This window comes from Balaenoptera physalus (genome assembly GCF_965194825.1).
Source record: "Balaenoptera physalus genome assembly, chromosome: 13".
In the NCBI taxonomy this organism is placed as follows: domain Eukaryota; kingdom Metazoa; phylum Chordata; class Mammalia; order Artiodactyla; family Balaenopteridae; genus Balaenoptera; species Balaenoptera physalus.
Window position 1 is genome coordinate 10,368,792 of NC_138892.1, and position 21,748 is coordinate 10,390,539.

Below are 21,748 nucleotides of genomic sequence, written 5' to 3' on the forward strand. Positions count from 1 at the left end.
TAAAAAATATTTATTTATCTATCTATCTATCTATCTATTTATTTATTTATTTATTTATTTTTGGCCGCACTGGGTCTTAGTTGCGGCATGTGTGATCTTCCGTTGCGGCGCACGGGCTCTTCGTTGTGGTGTGCGGGCTTCTCTCTAGTTGTGGCACGCTGGCTTCTCTCTAGTTGTGGTGTGCAGTCTCCAGAGCGTGGGGGCTCAGTAGTTCCAGTGCACAAGCTGTCTAGTTGTGGCGTGCAGGCTCAGTAGTTGCGGTGCGCGGGCTTAGTTGCCCTGCGGCACGTGGGATCTTAGTTGGCTCGACCAGTGATCGAACCCGCGTCCCCTGCATTGGAAGGCGGATTCTTAACCACTGGACCACCAAGGAAGTCCCATTTTTCATGTTTTCTTATCTCTTCCTGTGCCTGGGGAGTTTTGCTTTCATGCTGGACCATGGATTTGCAGCAATGCTTGTGGAAATATACGTGATGATATTTTTTAAAAAAGAAAGAAAGGAAAGGAAATCTTTTCAAATGAAAAGAAAGCCCCGACTCCATTTAGGTTTATGTATGTGTGTGTGTGTGTGTATGTGTGTGTGTGTGTGTGTGTGGTGAGGGAAGGGAGTCCAGCGGGAGCAGGTCAGTCCATAGCTGGAAGCAGGCAGGGACCTGTTGGCAGGGACCCAAGTCTTCAGATTCCATCAAGGGCATGGGCCAAGGGTCCCTCCCGGCTCATTTCTGTGTCTTCCTCCTCTGCCCTGGCTCCTCAGACTCTTCCAGCTGGAGACAGAGGCCGATGCCCTGGTGAACTTCCAGCAGTATTCTTCCCAGTTGCCGCCCTTCTACGAGAGCTCCAACCACATCCTGCACGTTGAGGTCCTGCAGCAGCTGACCGACCTCATCCGCAACCACCCCAGCTGGTCGGTGGCCCACCTGGCGGTGGAGTTGGGGATCCGAGAGTGCTTCCATCACAGCCGCATCATCAGGTGGGCGGGGGACTTGGCCAGGTGGGGCAGGAGGGCAGGACCCTGGGGATGCTGGGCGTGGATGGGGAGTCTCAGTCCAGCCTCAGTTCCCCTCCGTAAACTCAAAGGTTGCCCAGAACGTTTGACCTCAAAAAGGGCAGCATTGCCTCTGGGTTAGAGCAGGGGAATGCCGACTGAAGTCAGAAGGAACAATGTAACATTTCTGGAGTGCCTGCCAGGTGCCAGGCCCCTGGTAGCTGTTTTGTACCCACCATGAACTTGAATCCTCTCAACATGCCCATGAAGTAGTGTCATCCCAGTGAGAGGTTATGTGACTTGTGCCAGGTCACTCAGCTGAAGAGGGCTGGAGAGGCTTCAGATCCTTGGTGTCTCCTTCCAAAGGCCTGGTTGCCCTTCTGGAAGCTGGAACACTTAGTCTCGTATGTCTATTCGGCCAACATGCCCCTGGCGAGGGCCCCGTGCCAGCCGGAGGACTCGAGCTCACCATCCTGCCCTGAGGTAGCCACACCTCCAGTTCTCTGCTTCAGACAGTTTGGTTCAGCTCCCGGGCCCAAAGCTCAAAAATCTTCACTGCCTTTTACAGTTTACCGGCATGATCTTGGACATCATGGTGTTTGATCTCACAATAGTTCTTTTGATTTCCTAGGGCAGGCGTGGCAGGTATTATTTTTATTTTTTTGTAGATAAGGATATTGAAGCCTAGAAAAGTTAAGTGAATTGCCCAAGGTTGGTGAGATTTCTGCCTTCTGCGATTCTTTCTATGCCACCCCACTGCCCACTTCAGGCTGGTATGGCCCTAGGGCACATCCCTCATACAGGTGTGCAAACTGAACTAAAAACTGATACAGATCACACCAGTTACAAGTAAATTGTGACTCAGCCCTGAGTTTGAACCAGCCAGCTTGAGTGGGGCACGAATGCTCTTGGGCTCCTCGCCCACCTCCCCTGCGTTTGCACTTGGCTTTCTCAGTGCCCCGCCCACCTCGTGCCACACCCCTCACCTCCCCGGCCCTCCCCTGCAGCTGCGCCAACAGCAGGGAGAATGAGGAGGGTTGCACTCCCCTGCACCTGGCCTGCCGCAAGGGCGACTGGGAGATCCTGGTGGAGCTGGTGCAGTACTGCCACGCCCAGATGGACGTCACTGACAACAACGGAGAGACCGCCTTCCATTATGCTGTCCAGAGTGACAATTCCCAGGTGCTGCAGGTGAGCAGGGTGGAGACAGGGCGACTGATTCTGGCCACACCTTACCACGGCCACAGCTGTCTTTGGGCCTCTGGGCTCAGATGTCCCTCCGGGCCTCTCACTGTCCCCACCTTGATCCTTGAGGCCTGAGTCCCTTCATGGAGGGTGTAGCCCCACCCGGCACTTGCCTCCCCATGCTTGTCAAGGAGACACATCGTTGGCCACTTTGCTCCTACAACCCTGGGAAAGTCCTCCAACCCAGCAAACTGAGCTCAAGGTCTAGTCCCGTCAGTCAGTTTAATTCAGCTTCTCCTGAGCACTCACCGTAGGCTGGGCCCCTGGGCTGGGTGAATTTCAGCCCCTGCCTGGAGGCGCCCATGGTCCAGCAGGACCTGAGCTTAACTTTTTACAGTAACTCAAAACAAACAAAACTCCATCTGGCTCCTGTAGGCATTTGCACCAAAGACACTCCTTCTGTTAAATTTTTGATCAGCTGGGCAGAAAAATAAAAAATAAAATTGTAGGCAAGTAGATCAAATGATGAAAAGGCTACCTTATATATCAGATAGAAAAGACAGAATACTGGGCAGTATTTTATTGCCTAGAATTAGAAGATTCTTCTAAAGGTTATATCCTTCTCTCTGCCTTGGCATCAGAATGGGACCACATTATTCCAGAAAATATGGATTCCTGTCTTATGATTAGTGCTGTCAGGGAAGGGAATTCTATACCCACTGTTGAACTCTGCCCTTACTGAGGCCCCACTGTGTGCTCAGCACAGCACCACGTAGAACCTGCCTCGATTCAGAGGGTGGGCACTCACTCTTATCAATAGCTGTCCTTTACCACTGGTCCCATGCCTGACCCTGTACTCAGTGTTATATGTGTTCTAGTTAATTCTCAAGATACCCTCTGTGGGTGGGGGCCATTATCTTCTTCTCCTCGCCAAAGAGACTGAGGTTCAGCGAAGTTATGTGCCCGGGGAGGGGTGCCACAGAGCTGTGAGCGGTGGGGCTGGCCCTTGAATCGGGCTTGGATGCCAGCACCTCGGCCAGCACCTGCTGTGTCCCTAGCCTGTCCACAGACCCAGCCAGTCACAGGGGTACACAGGGGTCATAATTAACCTCAGGGAAACAGCTTTCAACCACAGTCGAGGAAGTAAAATCCCCATGGCTGTTTTATTAATACTGGTGTTTTGTTTTGTTTAATTAAAAAATAATACCTACACGTAGCTGAAAAATTCAGGCAGGACAGAAGGGTATGCAATGGAAAGCAAGTCTCATTCCCACCCAGACCCCCAGTGCCCATCCTAGATACAACTTCATTTACATTTCCTGATTGAGAAATTTTTCATACACGCCACAGTCATGCCAGACCAGCGCCCCAGCCAATACTGGCACAGTCAGCTTCTTTCTCTCCCCAAAGCCTCCTTTCTTGGTTGCTTCTCTTGAAGTTCTTGTCAGTGTTCTCGTGGAGTCCAGCTTCCCTTCCCCTGAGGCCCCAGAGAGGGACGGCCACAGCGGTGGATGTTAGCAGAGGGACAGGCCAGGGGCCTTGCTGTATTTGGCTTCTGCCCACCCCGAGGTCTTGCTGTCAGCTCCTAGGGAAGAACGCATCGGCTGGCCTGAACCAGGTGAATAACCAAGGGCTGACCCCGCTGCACCTGGCCTGCCAGCTGGGGAAGCAGGAGATGGTCCGTGTGCTGCTGCTGTGCAACGCTCGCTGCAACATCATGGGGCCCAGCGGCTACCCCATCCACATGGCCATGAAGTTCTCCCAGAAGGGGTAAGAGCCTGCCCTGCCCCACATGATCCGAGGGCCCTCCCGTCTGCGCGGCCAGTCCTCCTGCCCAGGCGAGCAGTGGCCTCCACAGGCTCATTAGGTGCGTGTCAGATCCTGGTGCAAGGGCTGCAAAGAAAGTATTTGATAAATGTGTGGGAGTGTGAATCTCGGTCCATGAACTCTGCTGTGCAGAGAATAGAACTTTGTAAGTTGCTCAGTCATGCACCTTAATTTCTGACCGTGAGCCTCCCTCTACCAAACTGGAGAAAAACAATCTTAAACTTCCCCGGGGTTCTCCCTTTCCCGCTGCCCCAGGTGATGCCCCAGTGCTAGAATCTCATGCAGCCCTAAGGCTTGGAAGGGCCCGTGTGACCTGGGTCCCCTTCCATCCAATCCCACCACATCTGATCTGAACAGCCCCTTCATGGCTGCTGTGCTGGTGCAGCTTCTGTGCCCAACTCGAAGCCTAGGAATGCTTAGCAAGGTGGCCCAGGGCCCCATCCGCCTGATGCATCCCTCCTTCCTGGGGGGTGGCACTGCTGGGACTCAGGTGCCAGGCCCATGTCTTGGGGAGCTCTAGACCACTCATTTCTTCCTTTCTCCCAGCCCTGGGAAACCTGGTCTCAGGATAATTCTTCTCCATGTGCAGTGTGTGCACGTGTGTGTGTGTGTGTGTGTGTGTGTGTGTGTGTGTGTGTGTGTGTGTGTGTGGATGTAGGAGGGATAAAAGAGATGACTATCCCAAAATACTACGCAGCAGATACAGTAACTAGAATGAATTAATGAGTCAGGTGGTCCCTCAGTCCCGGGCACTGTGCCTTACAGAGGTGGATGAGAGAAAGCTTGGGACAGGGGATACAGAAGTCGCCCAGTACTTTCCAGAGCCATGTGGTAGACGGGCAGCAAGAAAAGAGCTCAGAGGGGCTGCCCTCGGGTGGGGGGGCAGGCACGCTCACCCTCCCTCAGGGTTTTCCTTCCTCTGGGATCTGCACCCACCTTTTGGCCCCTGGAGGGCATTGATGTCCCCTTGAAGGTCTGGTCCAAGCTTGGACAAACCCTCCTTTCCTTGATTCTTCATCGTACGGCCAAGAAGAACTAGAACTTTCGGGAAGACTTGACCAAATGGTTGGAGACAATCCCAGCGCTCCCACCCCCGGTCACCCCCAGTTACTGAGTTGCAGGTTGCAACCTGAATGGACACACGTGATGAGTGATGCTCTCCCACACCCAAGGGCTGGCACGGTGGCCCCGCTCCAGCTTGGCTCCAGCCACCCTACTGGCTTCAGTCACCTTCTTGGTCCAGGTTACTTCCAAGATCCCGGTGTGGCCCAGGTTGCTCCCTCCTCAGACACCTGCGACCACATCCCAGGCCTCCCGTGTGGATCGTTGCAGATGAGGCAGCACGAGTCATCTCGTACCTCGGGTGTGCCCTGCACACAGCCACGCTCCTCTCAGGGCTCCAGGGGGGCACATCTCTCTGTCACCACGTGGCAGCCCGCGCATTCATACTCCAAGAATCACAAGTGTTAGGGTTACTGGGACTGGTTCCATCCCAGCCCCAATCTGGGGGCCCCTCTGCTGTTGGTATCGGCTCAGCCGAGCTTCACAGAGAGCTGGGTTGGGCCCAGGACCCCACTTTGACTTAGCATCATGTCTTCAAGGTTCGTTTGTGTCGTAGCCTGTATCAAAACGTCCTTCCCTTTTAAGGCAGAATTACTCCATTGTATATACCACATTCTGCTTATCCATTCATATGTCCATGGAGACTTAGGTTGTTTCCATCTTTTGGCTATTGTGGGTAATGCTGCAGTAAACACTGGCATACAAATATCTTCTTGAGGCCCTGCTCTCAGTTCTTTTGGTTATCCATCTAGGAGTGGAAAGCAACTGCACTTCACCCCGCCTACTGCCTCCTACAGGACGCAGTCACTACTTGCAACACCAGCCGTTTGGGAGGCAGGGGAGGGTAGAGGGTGGCCGTGTGCCAGTCACAGGCACCCATGTTGCAGACAGGCCCAGCCACTTTCCAGAGGTCACCAGTGGGAAGTTGGGACTTAACCTCGAGCCTGTCTGACTCTGCAGCCAGCACCAGTGAGGGTGATCATTGCTGACCGAAGTCATCAAGGAAGGCTTCCTGGAGGAGGGGGCTTGAGATGTGCCTTGAGGGGCTCAGGATACCATTGCCGTATCACCATATGCATGCTGGTTGGTTTTGTTGCAACTGTATTTGCAGGAGCTCTCCCTCACCAGTAGATGAAGCCTTGAGTCGTGGCCTCTTCCAGTGTCAGGCTGCCCCCGCCGGCCTTCCTCGCTCCCACGTGGCTTCTCTCTCCCCAGGTGTGCTGAAATGATTGTCAGCATGGACAGCAGCCAGATCCACAGCAAAGACCCTCGCTATGGAGCCAGCCCCCTCCACTGGGCCAAGAACGCAGAGGTAGGCAGGTCTGAGGGTGAGTGGGGCAGGGGGAGGGTCCCAGAGCCCTTTGTTCCTTAGCTACCTATCGGAAGGAGGTTCCTGAGAGGTCTCTGAGGGTGGCACTTGGGGGCCCAGGAAATAAGCCCAAGGAGGAATGATGTCCTGGCATTGCAGGTGAGTGTCCCCTCTGTGGTTTCCTCATGTGTGAATTGGGGATCTATGGCCTACCTGTGGAGGTATCATGAAGTCAGCAAAGCAGCGCGTGAGAAAATTCTTCATAAATTGTCAAGCACCTCGCAAACAGAAGGTGATGGGTGGTGATGATGCTGATGGTGATGATGATGGTGGCTCTAGCTTCGTCTATAGAGAGCCTGGCCGGCATCTCCTCTGAGGCCTCCCCCTGAGCTAAGCTCTGACCCCCTGGGAGGATGGAGGTCTCTGATCACTTATGTCCAGGAAGCACAGCTATCAGTGCACTGGATGCCCTCAAAGATGATGGGATACTCGTAAGTGTGACAGGCCAGGAGGGAAGAGACTGACAACCACTGTGGATACCTTCACACCAGGAGCTAGACACCAAGTCAGGCCCTCCTTTATGTTTTCATGTTCCTTGTCAGCACACTCTGTGAGGTGGGAACTTGCATTCCCATTTTCACAGCAGAGAAAACTGAGGTGCACAGGGGTGCAGTGACCCTTCCAAGCTCAGACAATGGGGATGAAGTGGGGCTGAGCTTTGGGCTCAGGTCTGTCAGGGTCCAAAGTCCAGGCTCTCCGGGGCTGTTGGGTGAGCAGGGGTGTGCGTTGCCAAGGCCCAGATGGGGTCATACCTTTGCAGGGTCCCGGGCAGGGTGGCAGGGAGTGGGGCAGTTCTGGGGCAGGGCCCAGAGGAACCTTTGCAGGGAGGGATGGGGTCCTGTGAGCTCCCGGAAAGGACCCTGAAGCCCTTTTAAAAAGTCACCACAGCTTCAGCTTTTTGTCCCCTAGTTCCTGGGGTGCGGCCGGTGTGGGAGGCAAGGTCTGGGGCCACCCCCAGAACTGGGGCCTGCCACCTTGGCTCCTCCCATTGCTGGAGCTTTCCAGGGGCCCGAGACCTGAGGGAAGTGGCCCTGCCCAGGTGCCACCAGGTGCCACAGGCCGCAGCCACTCTGAGCACCCCGCTGACTCGGGCCGGGACCCTGTCTCCGCAGATGGCCCGCCTGCTGCTGAAACGGGGCTGCGACGTGAACAGCACCAGCTCCGTGGGGAACACAGCCCTGCACGTGGCCGTCATGCGCAACCGCTTCGACTGCGTCATGGTGCTGCTGACGCACGGGGCCAACGCCGAAGCCCGGGGCGAGCACGGCAACACGCCGCTGCACTTGGCCATGTCGGTGAGCCCGGGCTTACTGCCTACTCGGCAGGGGTGCAGGCGACCAGCAGGGCTGGGGCATGCCCCACTCTGAGCCCAGAATAACAGCCCCTTCCTCTGCGCTCCAGGACCTCTCATTCCCATGCCCCCATGTGACATCTGGATGCTGTGAGAGGGGAAAATACAGCTCTGGCTACTGACCGTGGCCTTGGGCAACTCACATCACCTCTGACAGCCTTGACTTCCTCATCTGGAGAATGGAGGTGTTGGTACCCACCTGACAGAGTGGTTGAGTGGATTCAGTGATAGACACCCGGTAACTCTATGGGGGATGTCTAAGCAGCACATGTAAGACCTGGCACGGATTAGGCATCCCCGAGACGTTCGTTCTCCTTCCCTGCATCATCAGGGAAAGCTATTCATCTGCATGTTGCCCTTATCTCCCTGGTAGACGCCAAGCTCCTGGAAGGCCAGGCCTGCTTACACATCTTGGTGGCCCATGGTAGGTGCTGGTCACCTTTGCTGGTTTATTAGAGAGCACAGTTCCTGCCCTTAAAGCCCCTACAGTCTGGTTAGACAACTACAGCATGAACATACTAAATGCAGGGGAGGGAGTGTTATTTGTTACAGACGTGTGTGTATGTGTGTGTGTGTGTGTGTGTATAACTGTAGCAAACCATATGTACCCATAATTCTGTTCAACATGTCTTGGAGTGATAGAATAGGAGATTCCCCTGGAACTCTAAAAGAAGGAGATTTAGGACAAAGTCAAAGACATCCTGTTATATACCAAAGGTCATAATTGAAGAGGGGATGTTGCCCAAGAGACTGAAACTATAAATAAAACTGTGGACATTTTTAGCGCTGAATGGGCCCTTTGAATTATGTAGTTGAACAGTTCTTAAACTTTTTGGTCTGTTTGATCCTTTTATGCTTTTCAAAATTATTGAGAATTTCAAAGACTTTATTTGAATGTTATCTATCCATATTTACCATATTAGAAATTAGAAGTGAGGGATTTTCAAGATACTTATTAATTCATTTAAAAATAACAATAATTTACCAAGCCCATGCTAACATAAGTAACATTTTTATGGAAGATCGACTTTATTTTCCAAAACAAAAAATAATTGAAAAGAGTTGGCATCGTTTTACATTTTTGTGAATCTTTTTAATGCCTGGCTTCAGAGAAGGCATGGATTTTCCTATCTTCTGCTACATTTATTCAGTATGTTGTTGCATATGTTAAAAATATGAAGAAACTCTGGCCTCACATAGATATGTACATAGTTGGAAAAGATATGTAGTTGTACCTTTGCAGATAATTGTGGATATTCTTTCTTTCTTTCTTTTTTCTTTTTCTTTTCTTTTTCTTTTCTTTTTTTTTTGGCCACGCTGCGTGGCTCTCGAGATCTTAGTTCCCCAACCAGGGATTGAATCTTAGTTCCCCAACCAGGGATTGAACCCGGGCCCCGGCAGTGAAAGCATGGAGTCCTAACCACCGGACCGCCAGGGAATTCCCCCTGGATATTCTTTCATATTGCACCAAAACTTGACAAGGGGTAGTTTCTGACAAGTTGGTTGCAGTGGACACTCTGAAATCATTTCCTCGGACTTTTCACTCTCTGTTACAGTGAAAACCACTGGCATCTTTTGCACTTTGCCTGGATCTTTTACCCCTGCACGACTTCATGTCATCCTTGGAAAATATTGGTTTGCTGAGTATGCCTAGCTACCAAATGTTGACCCATTTTGTTATACAGTCTCAAAACCCCACAGTTGTAAATATCACCACAATTTCATCAGAAAAGTCTTTAAATTTGGGGAAGCTGTCAAGCCCATCATGGCATAGAGCAGTGTTCTAGAATTCCAGTTCTTGTTTGAAAGCTTGAGTTCTATCACTGGCACAAAATACTGCCAGCTGTTTTTCTTGAAGTGATAGGCTCACTGCATTCATTTTTGAGAAAATACCTCCTAGATACCCAACGCTGAACAATTGTAGTTTGTCTGCCAGTTGTTTCTCGACTAAAAGCAGTTTCTCTTGCATAAAAAGCAGCTCATTCTGCTTGCAGCTGAAACAGTCACACAGTGCTTTTCCCGAGACAACCATCGTACGTGGTTATGCCACAGAAGTGCCTTGTGCATACTGTGCATTTTATGACACCGAATACACCAGTGTAGAAACTTAATAAGATTAACATTTCTTACTGCTTCATCAAGGGCCTTCTTAAGTGAAGCTGGCTTTTTAATGAATGAATTTACTTTTTACGATGAGTGCGTGGCAGAGGAGAAAAACATGATGACTGTTAGTTTGGTGCCACTGCCTTGCTTCATGCTAAGGCACCAGCAGTTTTATCCACAGTTGTTTTTACACCATCGGTGCAAAAGTTAACACAGTGCACATGCAAACAACACCTTGGTATTTTCATGAATATGGTTCTAACCTCTTGAACCCTCTAAAGGGTCTCCGTATTCAAGGGGTCCACAGTTCTTACTTAGAGAACTGCTGACATAGGCCATTGCTTCCATACTCCGGTCACCTGCATTCCATGTGTGCAGTTTTTGGCGGATTCACGAACCACTTTTACAATTATGTACTTAATCATTGCGTTAATTTGGCTTGCTTTTAAGCTTACTTAAATTTATTTTGAAAGAACTGTTATATTACCACCATAGGTGGGAAACCAGTGCCACAAATAAAAGGTAACCAAAGAAGAAATACATAACTAATGGTTAAAACACACGTTTACCTGTGCCCATATACGTCCTAATGGTGCATGAACAGCAGTTTGGAAAACGGCTTTCTAGACACACCTCTTCATTCTCTAGGCAAGGAAATCAGGCCCCGAGAGAGGGAAGTGACAAGCCCAGCGCTCAGGTCTCCTGGCAGCCAGTCTGTTGGTTTGTGCTGGGAAACCACGCCCAGCCCGGCCCCCGCTGCCCAGCCTCCAGACGTTCACTGCGCATTCTCTGGGGAGGGGGCTGCCGTCAGGGAGGATATGTGCTCGGTTTCCCCCTCAGAACCGGGGCCCTGGACTCGATGGGGGCCTTTCCTCACTTACCCTCTCCTGTTAGTCCTGCAAGCGACCAGCGGCTGACCCTTCAGTGGCCCCACAGCTCCTGGGTCAGGGGTCATAGATGTTTTGCTTCTTTAGAGAAGGAGCTGGCGGGGCTGGGGGCTGGGTGAATCACTTCCATTTTCTACCTGGGTTATTAAATTCTCACCTGGGAATACTTGTAAGCCTGTTTGTCAGGGCAGTGGCCTTCAAACTGTAGACTGTGCAATATGGGATTGACTGCGGGTGGGAGTCAGAAGGGTTCCAGTGTCTCTCCCCATGCTGGTGAGAGGCCCGCCCAGTTGATGGATTGGAGGGGAAGAGGCTGGGGTCCTTTCTGTCTGCACTTCCCTGAGCTGTTGCATATTTCCCCCTCACTCCATCACCAACAGAAAGACAACATGGAGATGATCAAGGCCCTCATTGTGTTTGGGGCAGAGGTGGACATCCCGAATGACTTTGGAGAAACTCCTGCCTTCATAGCCTCCAAGCATAGCAAACGTATGTGCTCTACACTCTGGGACCAGAGTTGGGCAGGGGTGGGTGCGGGGTGCAGGGACTGGGGAGGAGGGAAGTCCCAGCCATCAGCTGCCCACGTCCTGTCCATACCGGCCCCCAGTTGCTCCCTGCGCAGAGGGGCTAGGAGCACTGGGAGGCCCAGAGGGGAAGTTTCCTTTTCCCAAGAACAGGGCCCCTGACCACTAGATGGAGGCCCCAGGGGGCTTGCCAAGGCAGTGTCCTCTTCTGTGCGGCCACCATCCTGCCTCAGGGTGCCAGGACTCTGGGGGGTGGGGGGGGGCGGGGTAGGCAGCAGCAACAGCCCTCTTCTCCACTCTTGGGGAATTCACTGACGCAACCACTTGCAAGAACAGCCGATGCATGTGCTGCATGACACGTGTTACCCCCGGTGCACCCAGGCATGTGCTGCATGACATGTGTGCACCCCTCGTGCACACAGGCACCGTGCCTGTGCTGCGTGCTGGCTCAGTGAACCTTGGCTTCAGGGCTGGAAAGAGCAGATCCTCCTCACCAGAAGGCTGGCGCCCTCTGGAAGGTTCCGGGGGACTGTGGAGGTTGCTGTGGGTGTGTACCTGATAGCGTTTGCAAGCAAGCGTGTGTGCATGTGCGTGCATGTGCGTTCTCAGTTATCCCATCCGTTAGATGGGAGTAAATGCCCACTGGCTGGTTCGTTCCTGTTGCGCTCTGAAAGCCTCAAGAATTGCTGAACGTGGAGGTGGGAGTCCTGCTTTCTTGGCTGGTTTAGAAGGGAAAGCGGGGGTTCCTCACATACTCGGGCCAGGCAACACCGACCTCCTCCTTCCATGTTCCAAGTCCGACTCCCAGGACCTGCCCCAGCCCCAGGCAGCTGCTTTGGAAGTAACAGACTAGAGTCAGCACGCCCTGTCAGGGTGGGATCGGGGCTCTGGGGCACCCCCGACCCCCCACATACCCAGGTGGCCTGGGAGAGGGGACCATGTGGGGAAGGGAGGGACCTCTCACTTGCACGTCGACAGTTTCTGATCCTGTGCGATCTCCCCCTCCCCAAACATGACAAGTCGTCACCAGGAAGGGGCTCCTAACTCTGCTGAGAACCGTGGGGGCCGACTACCGCTCCCCACTCATCCCAGCGGTCTCGGCGGAGCAGTGCTCCGCAGCAACAAACTCCTCCTTCTCCCCGGAAAGATCTCAGCCCCCAGCGATCAGCTTCAACAACCTAGGTAGGCAGCTCCCCTCCTCTCTACTTGGCTCCCAGGCCCTTGGGTCAGAGCAGTCCCTGTGGGAAAGAAAAGGGGCCCCAGGGGAGAAGTTGTTGAAGGAAGCAAAGGAGGATGGGCAGCATTTGTCAGCCTCGGGGGCAGCCAGCAACCCATAGCGCCCAGAGGCTGCCCGCGGTCCATTTCCCCCGAGAGGGTGCCCTGGACACCCATGAGGTGGGTACTTCCTTGGCCTCTCTGTGCCCTGGGAGCTCGGGTGGGCAGTGAGGAGTGCTGGTGGTGGCTCAGAGCCCTTGGCCCTCTGGCTGTGACCAGGAGCATTTTGGCCACGCTGCTGAATCTCTGTCAGGCCTGGGGCCTGTGTGCTCCTCTTCCGGCCCCTTTGGTGACCTACTGGCCAGGCAACCAGCATCTGCCCCGTGTGTCCTTGGTGTCCGTGGAGACAGCCCCTGAGGAGGCAGAGACCTTCTCTGGGCTTCCTGTGGGCTGGCCCACCCAGGGCCCTGGATTGTTTGGGAGTGGGGTTCCCTGAACAGGGCAGTCAGAGACCGATCCTTGGTAAGCTGGCGCTTTGTTTTTTTTAACCCTTGGCAAATCAGACACCAGCATCTTCAGCCAGGATAGCCCGGCCAACCCTGGAGCTCAGGACGGGCAGAGCCGGCAGCCACAGTTAGTCCTTCTGGCTCCGCCTCTCTCCTCCCCCTGCCCCTCCCCACCCAGGACCTGCCCCCCATCGTTGTCTCTCAATTTTACAGGCAATCAGCCACCCAAGCCAGGCAGGATAGTGGGCCTGGGGCGCGGCGTCAGATGGGGCGCCGCGTCAGATGGGTAATGCCCTGGGCCTAGAGGGGCCGCAGAGCCCGCTGTGCCCCAAGTTAGCTGCAGCTCTAGTCCCCTCTGCTCCTTTTTCTCAGCTGCACGTCCCTCTCCCTGGTGCTCTGTCCACGCCTCTCCTGGCCAGTCTCCCACTTATCTTGTCCACTCTGGCCCCTTGCCCTGGTGAGGGGGAGACACACTGCCTGGCAGCCTGCCGTCCTGCTTTGCTGCTTCTAGACTCCGTGCACAGCTGTGGGAAGGGCCGGTCAGAATCGGGATGACGTGACACTGCTGGGCCAGGCGACCTGGGGCTGGGCTGCTTGTCAGGAGGGCAGCTAATCCACTTGGTGGGCGTGGGATGGACCTTGGGCACAGGGGAAAACATGGATGCTGTGGGTGGGTGCATCCGATCTGAGGCCGCTGAGGAAGTTTCCAGACCTGGGATCAGGGCACGAGGCATCTGGAAAGTGGTCAGGATATCTCCATTCCTTCATGGAGTTAAACCCCGAGGAATGTCCTAGCTCTGCCCTTTTGGCTAAATGACCTTGGACGAGTTGTATAATCTCTTTGAGTCTCATCTGTAAACTGGGGGTAATGATTCTGTGATGGTGGCTCTCAGCAGCACCAGCTCCCGTGCATGAAGAAACGCTTTGTGAACCGCACACACAGGGCACGTCGGGGGTGCTTGTGCTTCGGGGCTGTGGGAGGAAGACACAGGAAAATCGGGAGCTGGCCGGGCAGGGTGGGGCGCCGTTCCCAGAGCAGTGGGCTCCCCTCTGCATTCCAGCCCATCGCTCCTTGAGGGGCCTGTGGCCTCTGGCCCTGCTGTATCCTGGGATGAAGAGCCCTTCCAGGGGGTGGGAGGCGGATGCTCCTGCTAGGGACAGTGGGGTAAGGGCACAGCTCCAGATTTGCCCTCAGGACCCATGGGGTGGCGGGGAGCGGCACGTGCCTGGCCTCAGCCCACCCTGCCCTGTGCCTCACAGAACTGCAGGACCTCATGCACATCTCCCGGGCCCGGAAGCCGGCCTTCATCCTGAGCTCCATGAGGGACGAGAAGCGGACGTAAGTGTCGGGGGCAGGCTCATGGGCAGGGCCTCTGCTGGGTGCCATGCAGCAGGCGTGGAACTTTTTCTAGTCTGTATCTGGCTCTGCAAGCTAGCTCGCGCTCTCTGTAGTTCACAGCAAAGAGACTGAGTCTTCAGGGAGGCTGGGCCTGCTTCTCCATCAATCACCATGCCGGCTCCGAGCCACACGGTGGAGCTGGCTGCGGCCCTGTCCCTTCTCTCCCCGACCCTGTCATGGATGGTCCGGGGAGATGGCCCAGCTCTCCTCTGGAGAGAGCCCTCAGCTGCCTTGACGCTGAGCCTGCTTCCCTCTGATTCTACCCACTCCTTACCCTGCCTCCCTCCAAGAGCTAGTGGGTGGGTTGGTTCCCCAAGCATCTGCCGTATACCCAGGCCCATTCTAGGCGGCAGGCTGGGGTGATGGGCACAAAGAGAAGAAACCCAAGCCCTGCCCCTGAGGACAGTCCCTGGTGATAGTGGTTGTCAGAATCAGTGCCCGCCAGCTCGGCGAGTTACCAGGACAAACGTGTTTCCTATCAGCTGTGCTCTCTCCACCCTTCCCTGTAATGCTGGAGGTGGTTTATTTGTTCTCTGTTTTTTACTATCCTGTGTTCCTAACAGCCTTCCTAGGGAGGCGTTAGTAACCTTGTTTTGCAAATGCAGAACTTGAGGTTAAGTGACTTGTTTAAGGTCACACAGAGTCAGTGTCAGAGCAGACGCAGCCCAGGGCTTCCGAGTCCATGCCCTTTCTGCTCCTGCAGGCTGTCTCCTGGCTGCACCCCTAGTGCCCTCCCCTGCAGGGAAAGCTCTCTTCTCCCAGAAGCAGCTCCCAGGACCAGGCAGCCACATCGGTGGCTGGGCCTCTCCTCGTCAGAAGGCTCGGCTTCCCCTTGCTGTAGCCCACTCGTCTCCTCGGCCACCCCATGACATGCGCCCTGAGGGTGCACCTGCCCTATCGGCCGTCTCTCCCTTCCCTCCCACTGCGCCCCCCCTCCCACACACACCCCTGCGCAGGGGCCGAGCGGGGTACCAGAGGGAGGACTGACAGGTCCCCGCCAGTAAGAGGAAGGAGGCGGCATATTCTCCAGCAGGACTGGGGAGTCTGCACAAGCCTGAGCGCCCTCCCTAGAGGTGGGGCTGAGACAAGAGTCAGGATACCCCCGTGAGGACCTCCCCACGCAGGTCTGTGAGCCACACAGCTCGGCCCTGCCCTCCATTGCCAGCCCCACATCTTCAGAAAGGCCTCTTGCCTCTTTGCTCCAGCCTCCCTGGTCAGGGGCCCTGCAGGCCTCCGGCGACAGCACCGCCTCCTCTGCCACGCTCTGGGCTTGCTGTAGGGCTGGGCAGCTTGTCCAGGAAAAGACGAGGGACCCCGGAGGCGGGCCGCGCAGGCTCCTTCATCTACCAGCTGTGTGTCCGTGGGACGCCTCCCGCCCGCAGAGCCGGGCCCTGCCCTCAGCGGGGGAAGAAAGGCAGCAAACAGTGACCAAAGTGACCAAAAGCAATTGCGGATGGAAGCGAGAAGGGCTCTGCACCGCAGAAGTGGGTGGGGCAGGAGTGGGCTGAGCGGGAGGGTCCCGATGGCATCGGGCAGGTTTCTCTCAGCGGTGACATTTAAGCTGAGATAGAAAGAAGAGGAGGAGACCGGAAGGAAGGTTCCAGGTCTGAGCACAGATCATAGAGGCCTTCTTCCCCGGGGCAGGGGCTGGGCATGGCGGGCCGTAGGGAGACGGGTCAGGATGTGTTGGAGAGTGTGTGACCCGGGAGTCCACAGACCCCGGTCCAGATCCACCTGTGTGACTCCGAGCTTCGTGTCCTCACAGATATGCACAGGGTGACAGGGAGTGTCCACCTGGAAGGGGTTTGGAGCATTTAAGTGAGTTCATGCTGGTGGAAGCTCCTTATGGCTCCTGACGCACAGACGGTCCTTCCCCCGTGCTGCTCCCGCCTGGCTGGCGGGGCCTGACCTTCTTGGACACCCGTTCCTTGTGGCCGCGGGAGAGCAGCCCTTCCCCCAGCCTTGTTTAATTCAAACAGACTTTTATCAGGCACCTGCTTCGGGTCAGGTCTGGGACTGGGGATCTGGATCTGACCAAAACCAAGTGGCCTTAGGGAGCCCCTGTTCAAAGTGGGGGAGGCAGACCCAGGCGTCTGCTGAGGCGGCACATGGCCGGGGAGGTCTTCCCTGCCCCCTGCTGCCCTCACCTTCCTGTATCTTTCTCTCTATTGCACCTTTCGCCTCCTGAAGTACCGTGTTTATTCCTGTACTGACGTCGCTGCCGCCTCCCCAAAGCCCCGGTAGCACACAAGCTCCGCAGGGCTTGGTCTCCACGTGCTCAAGCGGCTACCATGGGGCAGGTGCTCAGGGACACGGCATGCAAAGTGCCGGCTGTAATGGGACCCTCTTCTCTCCCACTGTTCTTCTCTCCCTCTGTTCCCACTGCAGCCGCGACCACCTGCTCTGCCTGGACGGAGGGGGCGTGAAAGGCCTCGTCATCATCCAGCTCCTCATCGCCATTGAGAAGGCCTCGGGCATCGCCACCAAGGACCTCTTCGACTGGGTGGCGGGCACCAGCACGGGGGGCATCCTGGCCCTGGCCATCCTGCACAGTGAGGGCAGCCCCTGGGCTGCTGAGGCAGGACGGGTTGGGGCTGAGACCTGCCCTCAAATTGGGCTGAGTTTGTTCTCCGAGCTTTGCGGAGAACGTCATGGGGGAGGGGAGGGCCCATAGGCTCTTCGGGGGGTGGCTGGGGTGTTGGGGTCCGAGGCTGGAAGGAGGAAGGGCTGGGGGGTGGGCTAGGGCGATGCCCACCCAGCCACAGAGGACAGAACTGGTTTCACTCTCAGCGTTGGGAGCATTTTTATACCGGTTGCCTCAACCATTGCTCCCCACGCCCCTGCAAGGCAGACACAGAAGGGCCTCAAAACTGCTGGAAATAAGGAAAAGCATTCTGAGGGTGGGTGGAGCGAGGGTCTCAGGAATGAGGAGCCACCGAGTCACAAATGCCAGAGCCCTAGTCTGCACACTTCATTTTACCCACAGGGTAACGGAGGCCCTGGGGGGAGAGGTGACCCAAAGTCACATGGGCCACTGGAGGGCCTGCTGGGGCTAGGAGTCCCAAGGACGCCCATCCCAGCACTTCCCAGCGACACAGACAAGCCACGCAGTTTGCTGTCACTGCAGCTTCCCAGAGGTGACAGGGCATTTTGCTTACTGGACGGATTTCCGGGTAGGCCTTGTCTCGGCTCGAGCGACGTCTCCTTTATGGAGCTGTCTGGGCTGCGTGATGCTGCATGTGGGGGGCCCCCTCAGAACGAGCTACCGCCCGGCGGGAATTGTCTCAGCATCCCTGACTGGGGGTCCCTGCCTGGGTTGGGTTCCAGGCCCTCCAGCTCGTCCTGCAGATCTGAAGCCACCAGGAGAGGACCCTACCCCTCCGGGACATCAAGGCCTTCAGGCCAGGCCTGTGCTGGGTGCTAGGCGTGCAGGGCTGAGTCAGGTGCACGCCCCACCTCAAGGAGCCCCGGGTGCCATGGGGGAGGCATAGGCATCCGGGTGTTCCCAGTGTGAGGGGACCATGGCCCGGCAGCCCAGGGTGTGTGTGGGAGGGACATGGGGCACAGCCAGCCCAGGAGGTGACCTAGAGCAGCGTCCCATGGGGCTCTGGGAAGAGGAGGATTATCAGTCAGCAAGCTGCTGGGACTTCTGTTCCCTGGCCTCTGTGGCCCCGTGTCCCCTCTCTGGTCTTCCCTGAGAGAAGGGCCAGCTCAGGGCTGGCTTCCGCCCAGCTGGGCATGAGATCTGGGCATGGAGCAGAGTGGGCAGAGGTTCTAGTTTTTCCTCCAGAAAGGGTCACTTCCTTCTTCAGGGGGCATTTATCCCCCATCCAGGGTCTTCAGGCGCCCGGGGGCTATGGAAGGGATCTGAGAAGACGCCTAGTTCAACCTCTCCTGGGGGCAGAAGCTCTCCCCTCCGCAGCCCCCCGCTCGCACACCCCTGGGCCGGCTGAGGCGTGCTGGGCGGTTTCTCCGTCCTGTGAGGTGCAGCCTGCCCCTTGGAAGCTGTCTGTTCTCACGGGACAGGGCTGGTCTTTCTCTTCCATGGCAAACGGGGTGGATCTAGATTTATAAGCTTTTACACATTCAGGACCCCTTCTTTAAAGAAAAAATACAAATTACGAGTACAAGATTAAGTGCCAAGCCTTGGGGCTGCCGAAGGGGGTTTCTGCCTGTGGGGGAAGTTGCAGAGGAGGGTCCCAGGAGCCCCAGCTTGGTTGGTGCTTTGGTAAATCTGCCCCCCGCCCCCCGCTGGATCCTGTGCTCGGGCCCCCTGTCAGGGCAGCCCTCGCGTCTCTCCGCACCTCCGACCCCCTTGTTCCTAGGCAAGTCCATGGCCTACATGCGTGGGATGTACTTTCGCATGAAGGATGAGGTATTCCGGGGCTCTCGGCCCTACGAGTCGGGGCCCCTGGAGGAGTTCCTGAAGCGGGAGTTTGGAGAGCACACCAAGATGACGGATGTCAAGAAACCCAAGTAAGGCTCCTCCTCCTCCTCTTCGGGGGCACAGCGGCTTTGGCCCCAGCCACGCACCCCGTCGGCTCTTCCTGGGAGCAGAGGGCTCCCTGCCCTGGTCTGCTTAAAGCTGAATGGGGGGTGGGGGGCGGGGCGGCTGGGGGACACAGGTGCAGAGCACGCTCGACCCATGTCTGATGTTTTTCCACCCGAACAGCACATCCCTGGGTCAAAGGGGGTCGGTTCTCATCCCTCACACACACACTTGCTGAGCACAGCTCTGCCCCCGGCACTGCGTGTGTGTGTGTGTGTGTGTGTGTGTGTGTGTTTGTGTGTGTGTGTGTGTGTGTGTGCGTGAGATGGGGTGATGCAGCCATCAGGTGGGAAGGCTTACGATCTGGTTAGGAGATAAGTGACCTAAAAAAATGGCAGCCACGCAAGGCAGCATGTGCTTATTAAGAGGTTCCAGAAGAACCTTCAGCACCACCACTTCTTTGCAGTATTTATTTCCCATCCTGGAATTACATTATTGTCTGCCTAATGCCTGGCTCGCCTGCCAGACTGTGAGCTCCATGAAGCAGGAACGTGACTGCCTTGTTTTTCTGTTGCCCCGGCGTCTAGCACAGTGCCTGCCCCAGAGCAGGCCCCTGAAAAGTGTTCAGCAACTGACCATCTGTGGAAGCAAGGGGGAGAAAGGACTGAGAACAAGGTGGTCAGGGAGGGCTTCCTGGAGGAAGTGAGATGTGAGCGAGCCCTGGAGGATTTCTTTTCATAGTAAAGCTTTTTTTTTTTTCCATTTAAGAATAATACAGTCTTTTAAGAAAATTTGGAAGTTACGGAAAGTAAAAAGAAGAGGAAAATATCCATGATTTATTAACCAAAAGTTAATGTTTTGAAAAACATTTTTTGTATATTTTATCCTAGACATTTTTTTTCTTTTTTATGGTGAAATAGAACATACATTTAGAAAAGTACATTAAACAGGTCCATGAATAATTCTAAAGCAGACACCCACATATGACCACCAGCCAAGTCTAAAAGCCCCTTGAGTGTGTGACGGCCCCCATCATAGTTCCTGCTCCCCCCCACCTCCCACGGAGGTAACCGCTCTCCTGTGACCTGGATTTCCTGTCTAGTTTCGGCGCCTGAATGCAGCCCTGAGCACGGTTTCGGTCCTGCCTGTCTCTGGGCTTGGACTGAATCCTTTTGTGTGTTATCCTTCCTTCTGTCAATGCCACATTCATCAGCATGGTCCCTACCATTGGGTGAAGCTGTGCTTCATTCATTCTCACAGCTCCTATGACTATGCCCCCACGGTTTATTTCTCCAGTTACCTTCGACGGGCACTTGGGTCGTTCCGTTTGGGCCTCTTGAGTCTGCAGTGGACATCTTGGGACTTATCAGAAGACCCCGTGGGGCACATGCCTAGGAGTAGAGCTGCCAAGTCTGCTTGGCCTCAACCCTTAGATTCTGCCCAGCTGTTTTCCAAAGTGGTGGTTTCTATTTCCACTCCCGTTAGCCATGTTTGAGAGTTTCTGGCACTCTGCATTCTTGCTTATTGTCAGACCAATTTGGCTTTATAATGTTTTTGTCTTTATAAATCTGGGGTGAAAGATACTGTCTCTGTTGATTGGAATTTTCATTTTCCTGATTACTAGTGAGGTTGAACACCTTTTCATATGTTTAGAGGCCATCTGGATTTCCTCTTTTATAAAGTTCCTATTCAAGTGTTTTACCCATTTTTGGCAAAATTGGGTTGTGTGCTGGGGGTTATGAGGCTTCTTAATTCTCTTTTTTATATTTTGAAAACTAGTCCTTTGATGGATCTCTTCTCCCACTCTAGGCTTGTCTTTTCACTCTCCTTACGGTGTTTTGTTGATGAACAGATGTTCTTAATGCAGTAGAATTTAGAAATGTTTTCCTTATTATGATTTGTGCTTTTTATATCCATTCAATAACCCTTCCTTAACTGGAGGCATGAAGCTGCTTTCCTGGGTCTCAGGTCGGGAAGCTCCCTCGATCTGCCTATCACGTTTAGGTCTTTTATTAACCTGGAGTTGATTTTTCTATCAGGAGAAATCCAATTTCCTGTTTTCCCCACAAATAACCAGTTTCCCCAGCCTCATCTGTGAAAAGTCTGTCTTTCCCTCCACATCGCAGGCCTTGCTTCCTCTGCAGTGGGTCCAGGGTCTTTCTTGGGTCTGTTTTTGACCACGGAGCCCTTATTCTGCAGTGTTTATAGCAAGTTTATAGCAGGGCTTCCCACCTTGTCCTTCTTCAGGGCTATTGTTGGAGGCCCTTTAGAGAAGTAGTTAAGAGCATGTACCCTGAAGTTTCCTTTTCTCGAAAATGGGAATAATATACTACCTGCTTCCTGGGGCTTTCATGAGAAGTAAAAAAGTTGTGTTTATAAAGCACGTAAAAAGCACCTAGCACATAGAAGTGCTGTATAAGATGTGGGTTACTTGTTGCTATTTGCGCTTCCATAGAAATTGTAGAATCAGACTGTCAGATTCTACAGAAAAGCAAATCCTGTTGGGATTTTGATTGTGATTACATTGAATCTGTATGCTTTATTTTTTTCTTATTGAAGTATACTTGATTTACAGTGTTGTGTTACTTTCTGGTGTACAGCAGAGTGATTCAGTTATACACACGCACACGTATTCTTTTTCATATTCTTTTCCATTGTGGTTTATTATAGGATATTGAATATAGTTCCTTGTGCTATACAGTAGGAACTTGTTGTTTATCTATTATATATATAAGAGTTTGTTGTGAGCTTATTTAGGGGAGAATTGACATCTTAAAACACCAAGTCTTCCAATTAGGGAACATAGCAAAACATTCCATTTGTTTAAAGTTTGTCACTACAGTTTT

At 54.2% G+C, this 21,748-nt stretch overlaps 1 protein-coding gene across 6 annotated transcripts in view; it reads left to right on the forward strand.

Moving 5' to 3' along the window:
* Positions 1-21,748, forward strand: part of PLA2G6 (phospholipase A2 group VI) — a 51,335-nt gene that overhangs the window by 18,997 nt on the left and 10,590 nt on the right. For 5 of the 6 annotated variants that reach the window (XM_082420004.1, XM_082420002.1, XM_082420005.1 and 2 more), the window contains 10 exons: positions 755-970; positions 1,993-2,176; positions 3,753-3,940; positions 6,275-6,371; positions 7,541-7,723; positions 11,150-11,258; positions 12,314-12,475; positions 14,275-14,353; positions 16,802-16,965; positions 18,739-18,889. In XM_082420004.1, coding sequence (XP_082276130.1) covers positions 755-970; positions 1,993-2,176; positions 3,753-3,940; positions 6,275-6,371; positions 7,541-7,723; positions 11,150-11,258; positions 12,314-12,475; positions 14,275-14,353; positions 16,802-16,965; positions 18,739-18,889 — 1,533 coding nt within the window. The remainder of the gene's footprint in view (positions 1-754; positions 971-1,992; positions 2,177-3,752; positions 3,941-6,274; positions 6,372-7,540; positions 7,724-11,149; positions 11,259-12,313; positions 12,476-14,274; positions 14,354-16,801; positions 16,966-18,738; positions 18,890-21,748) is intronic. The other variant, XM_082420003.1, reaches the window with a different exon arrangement.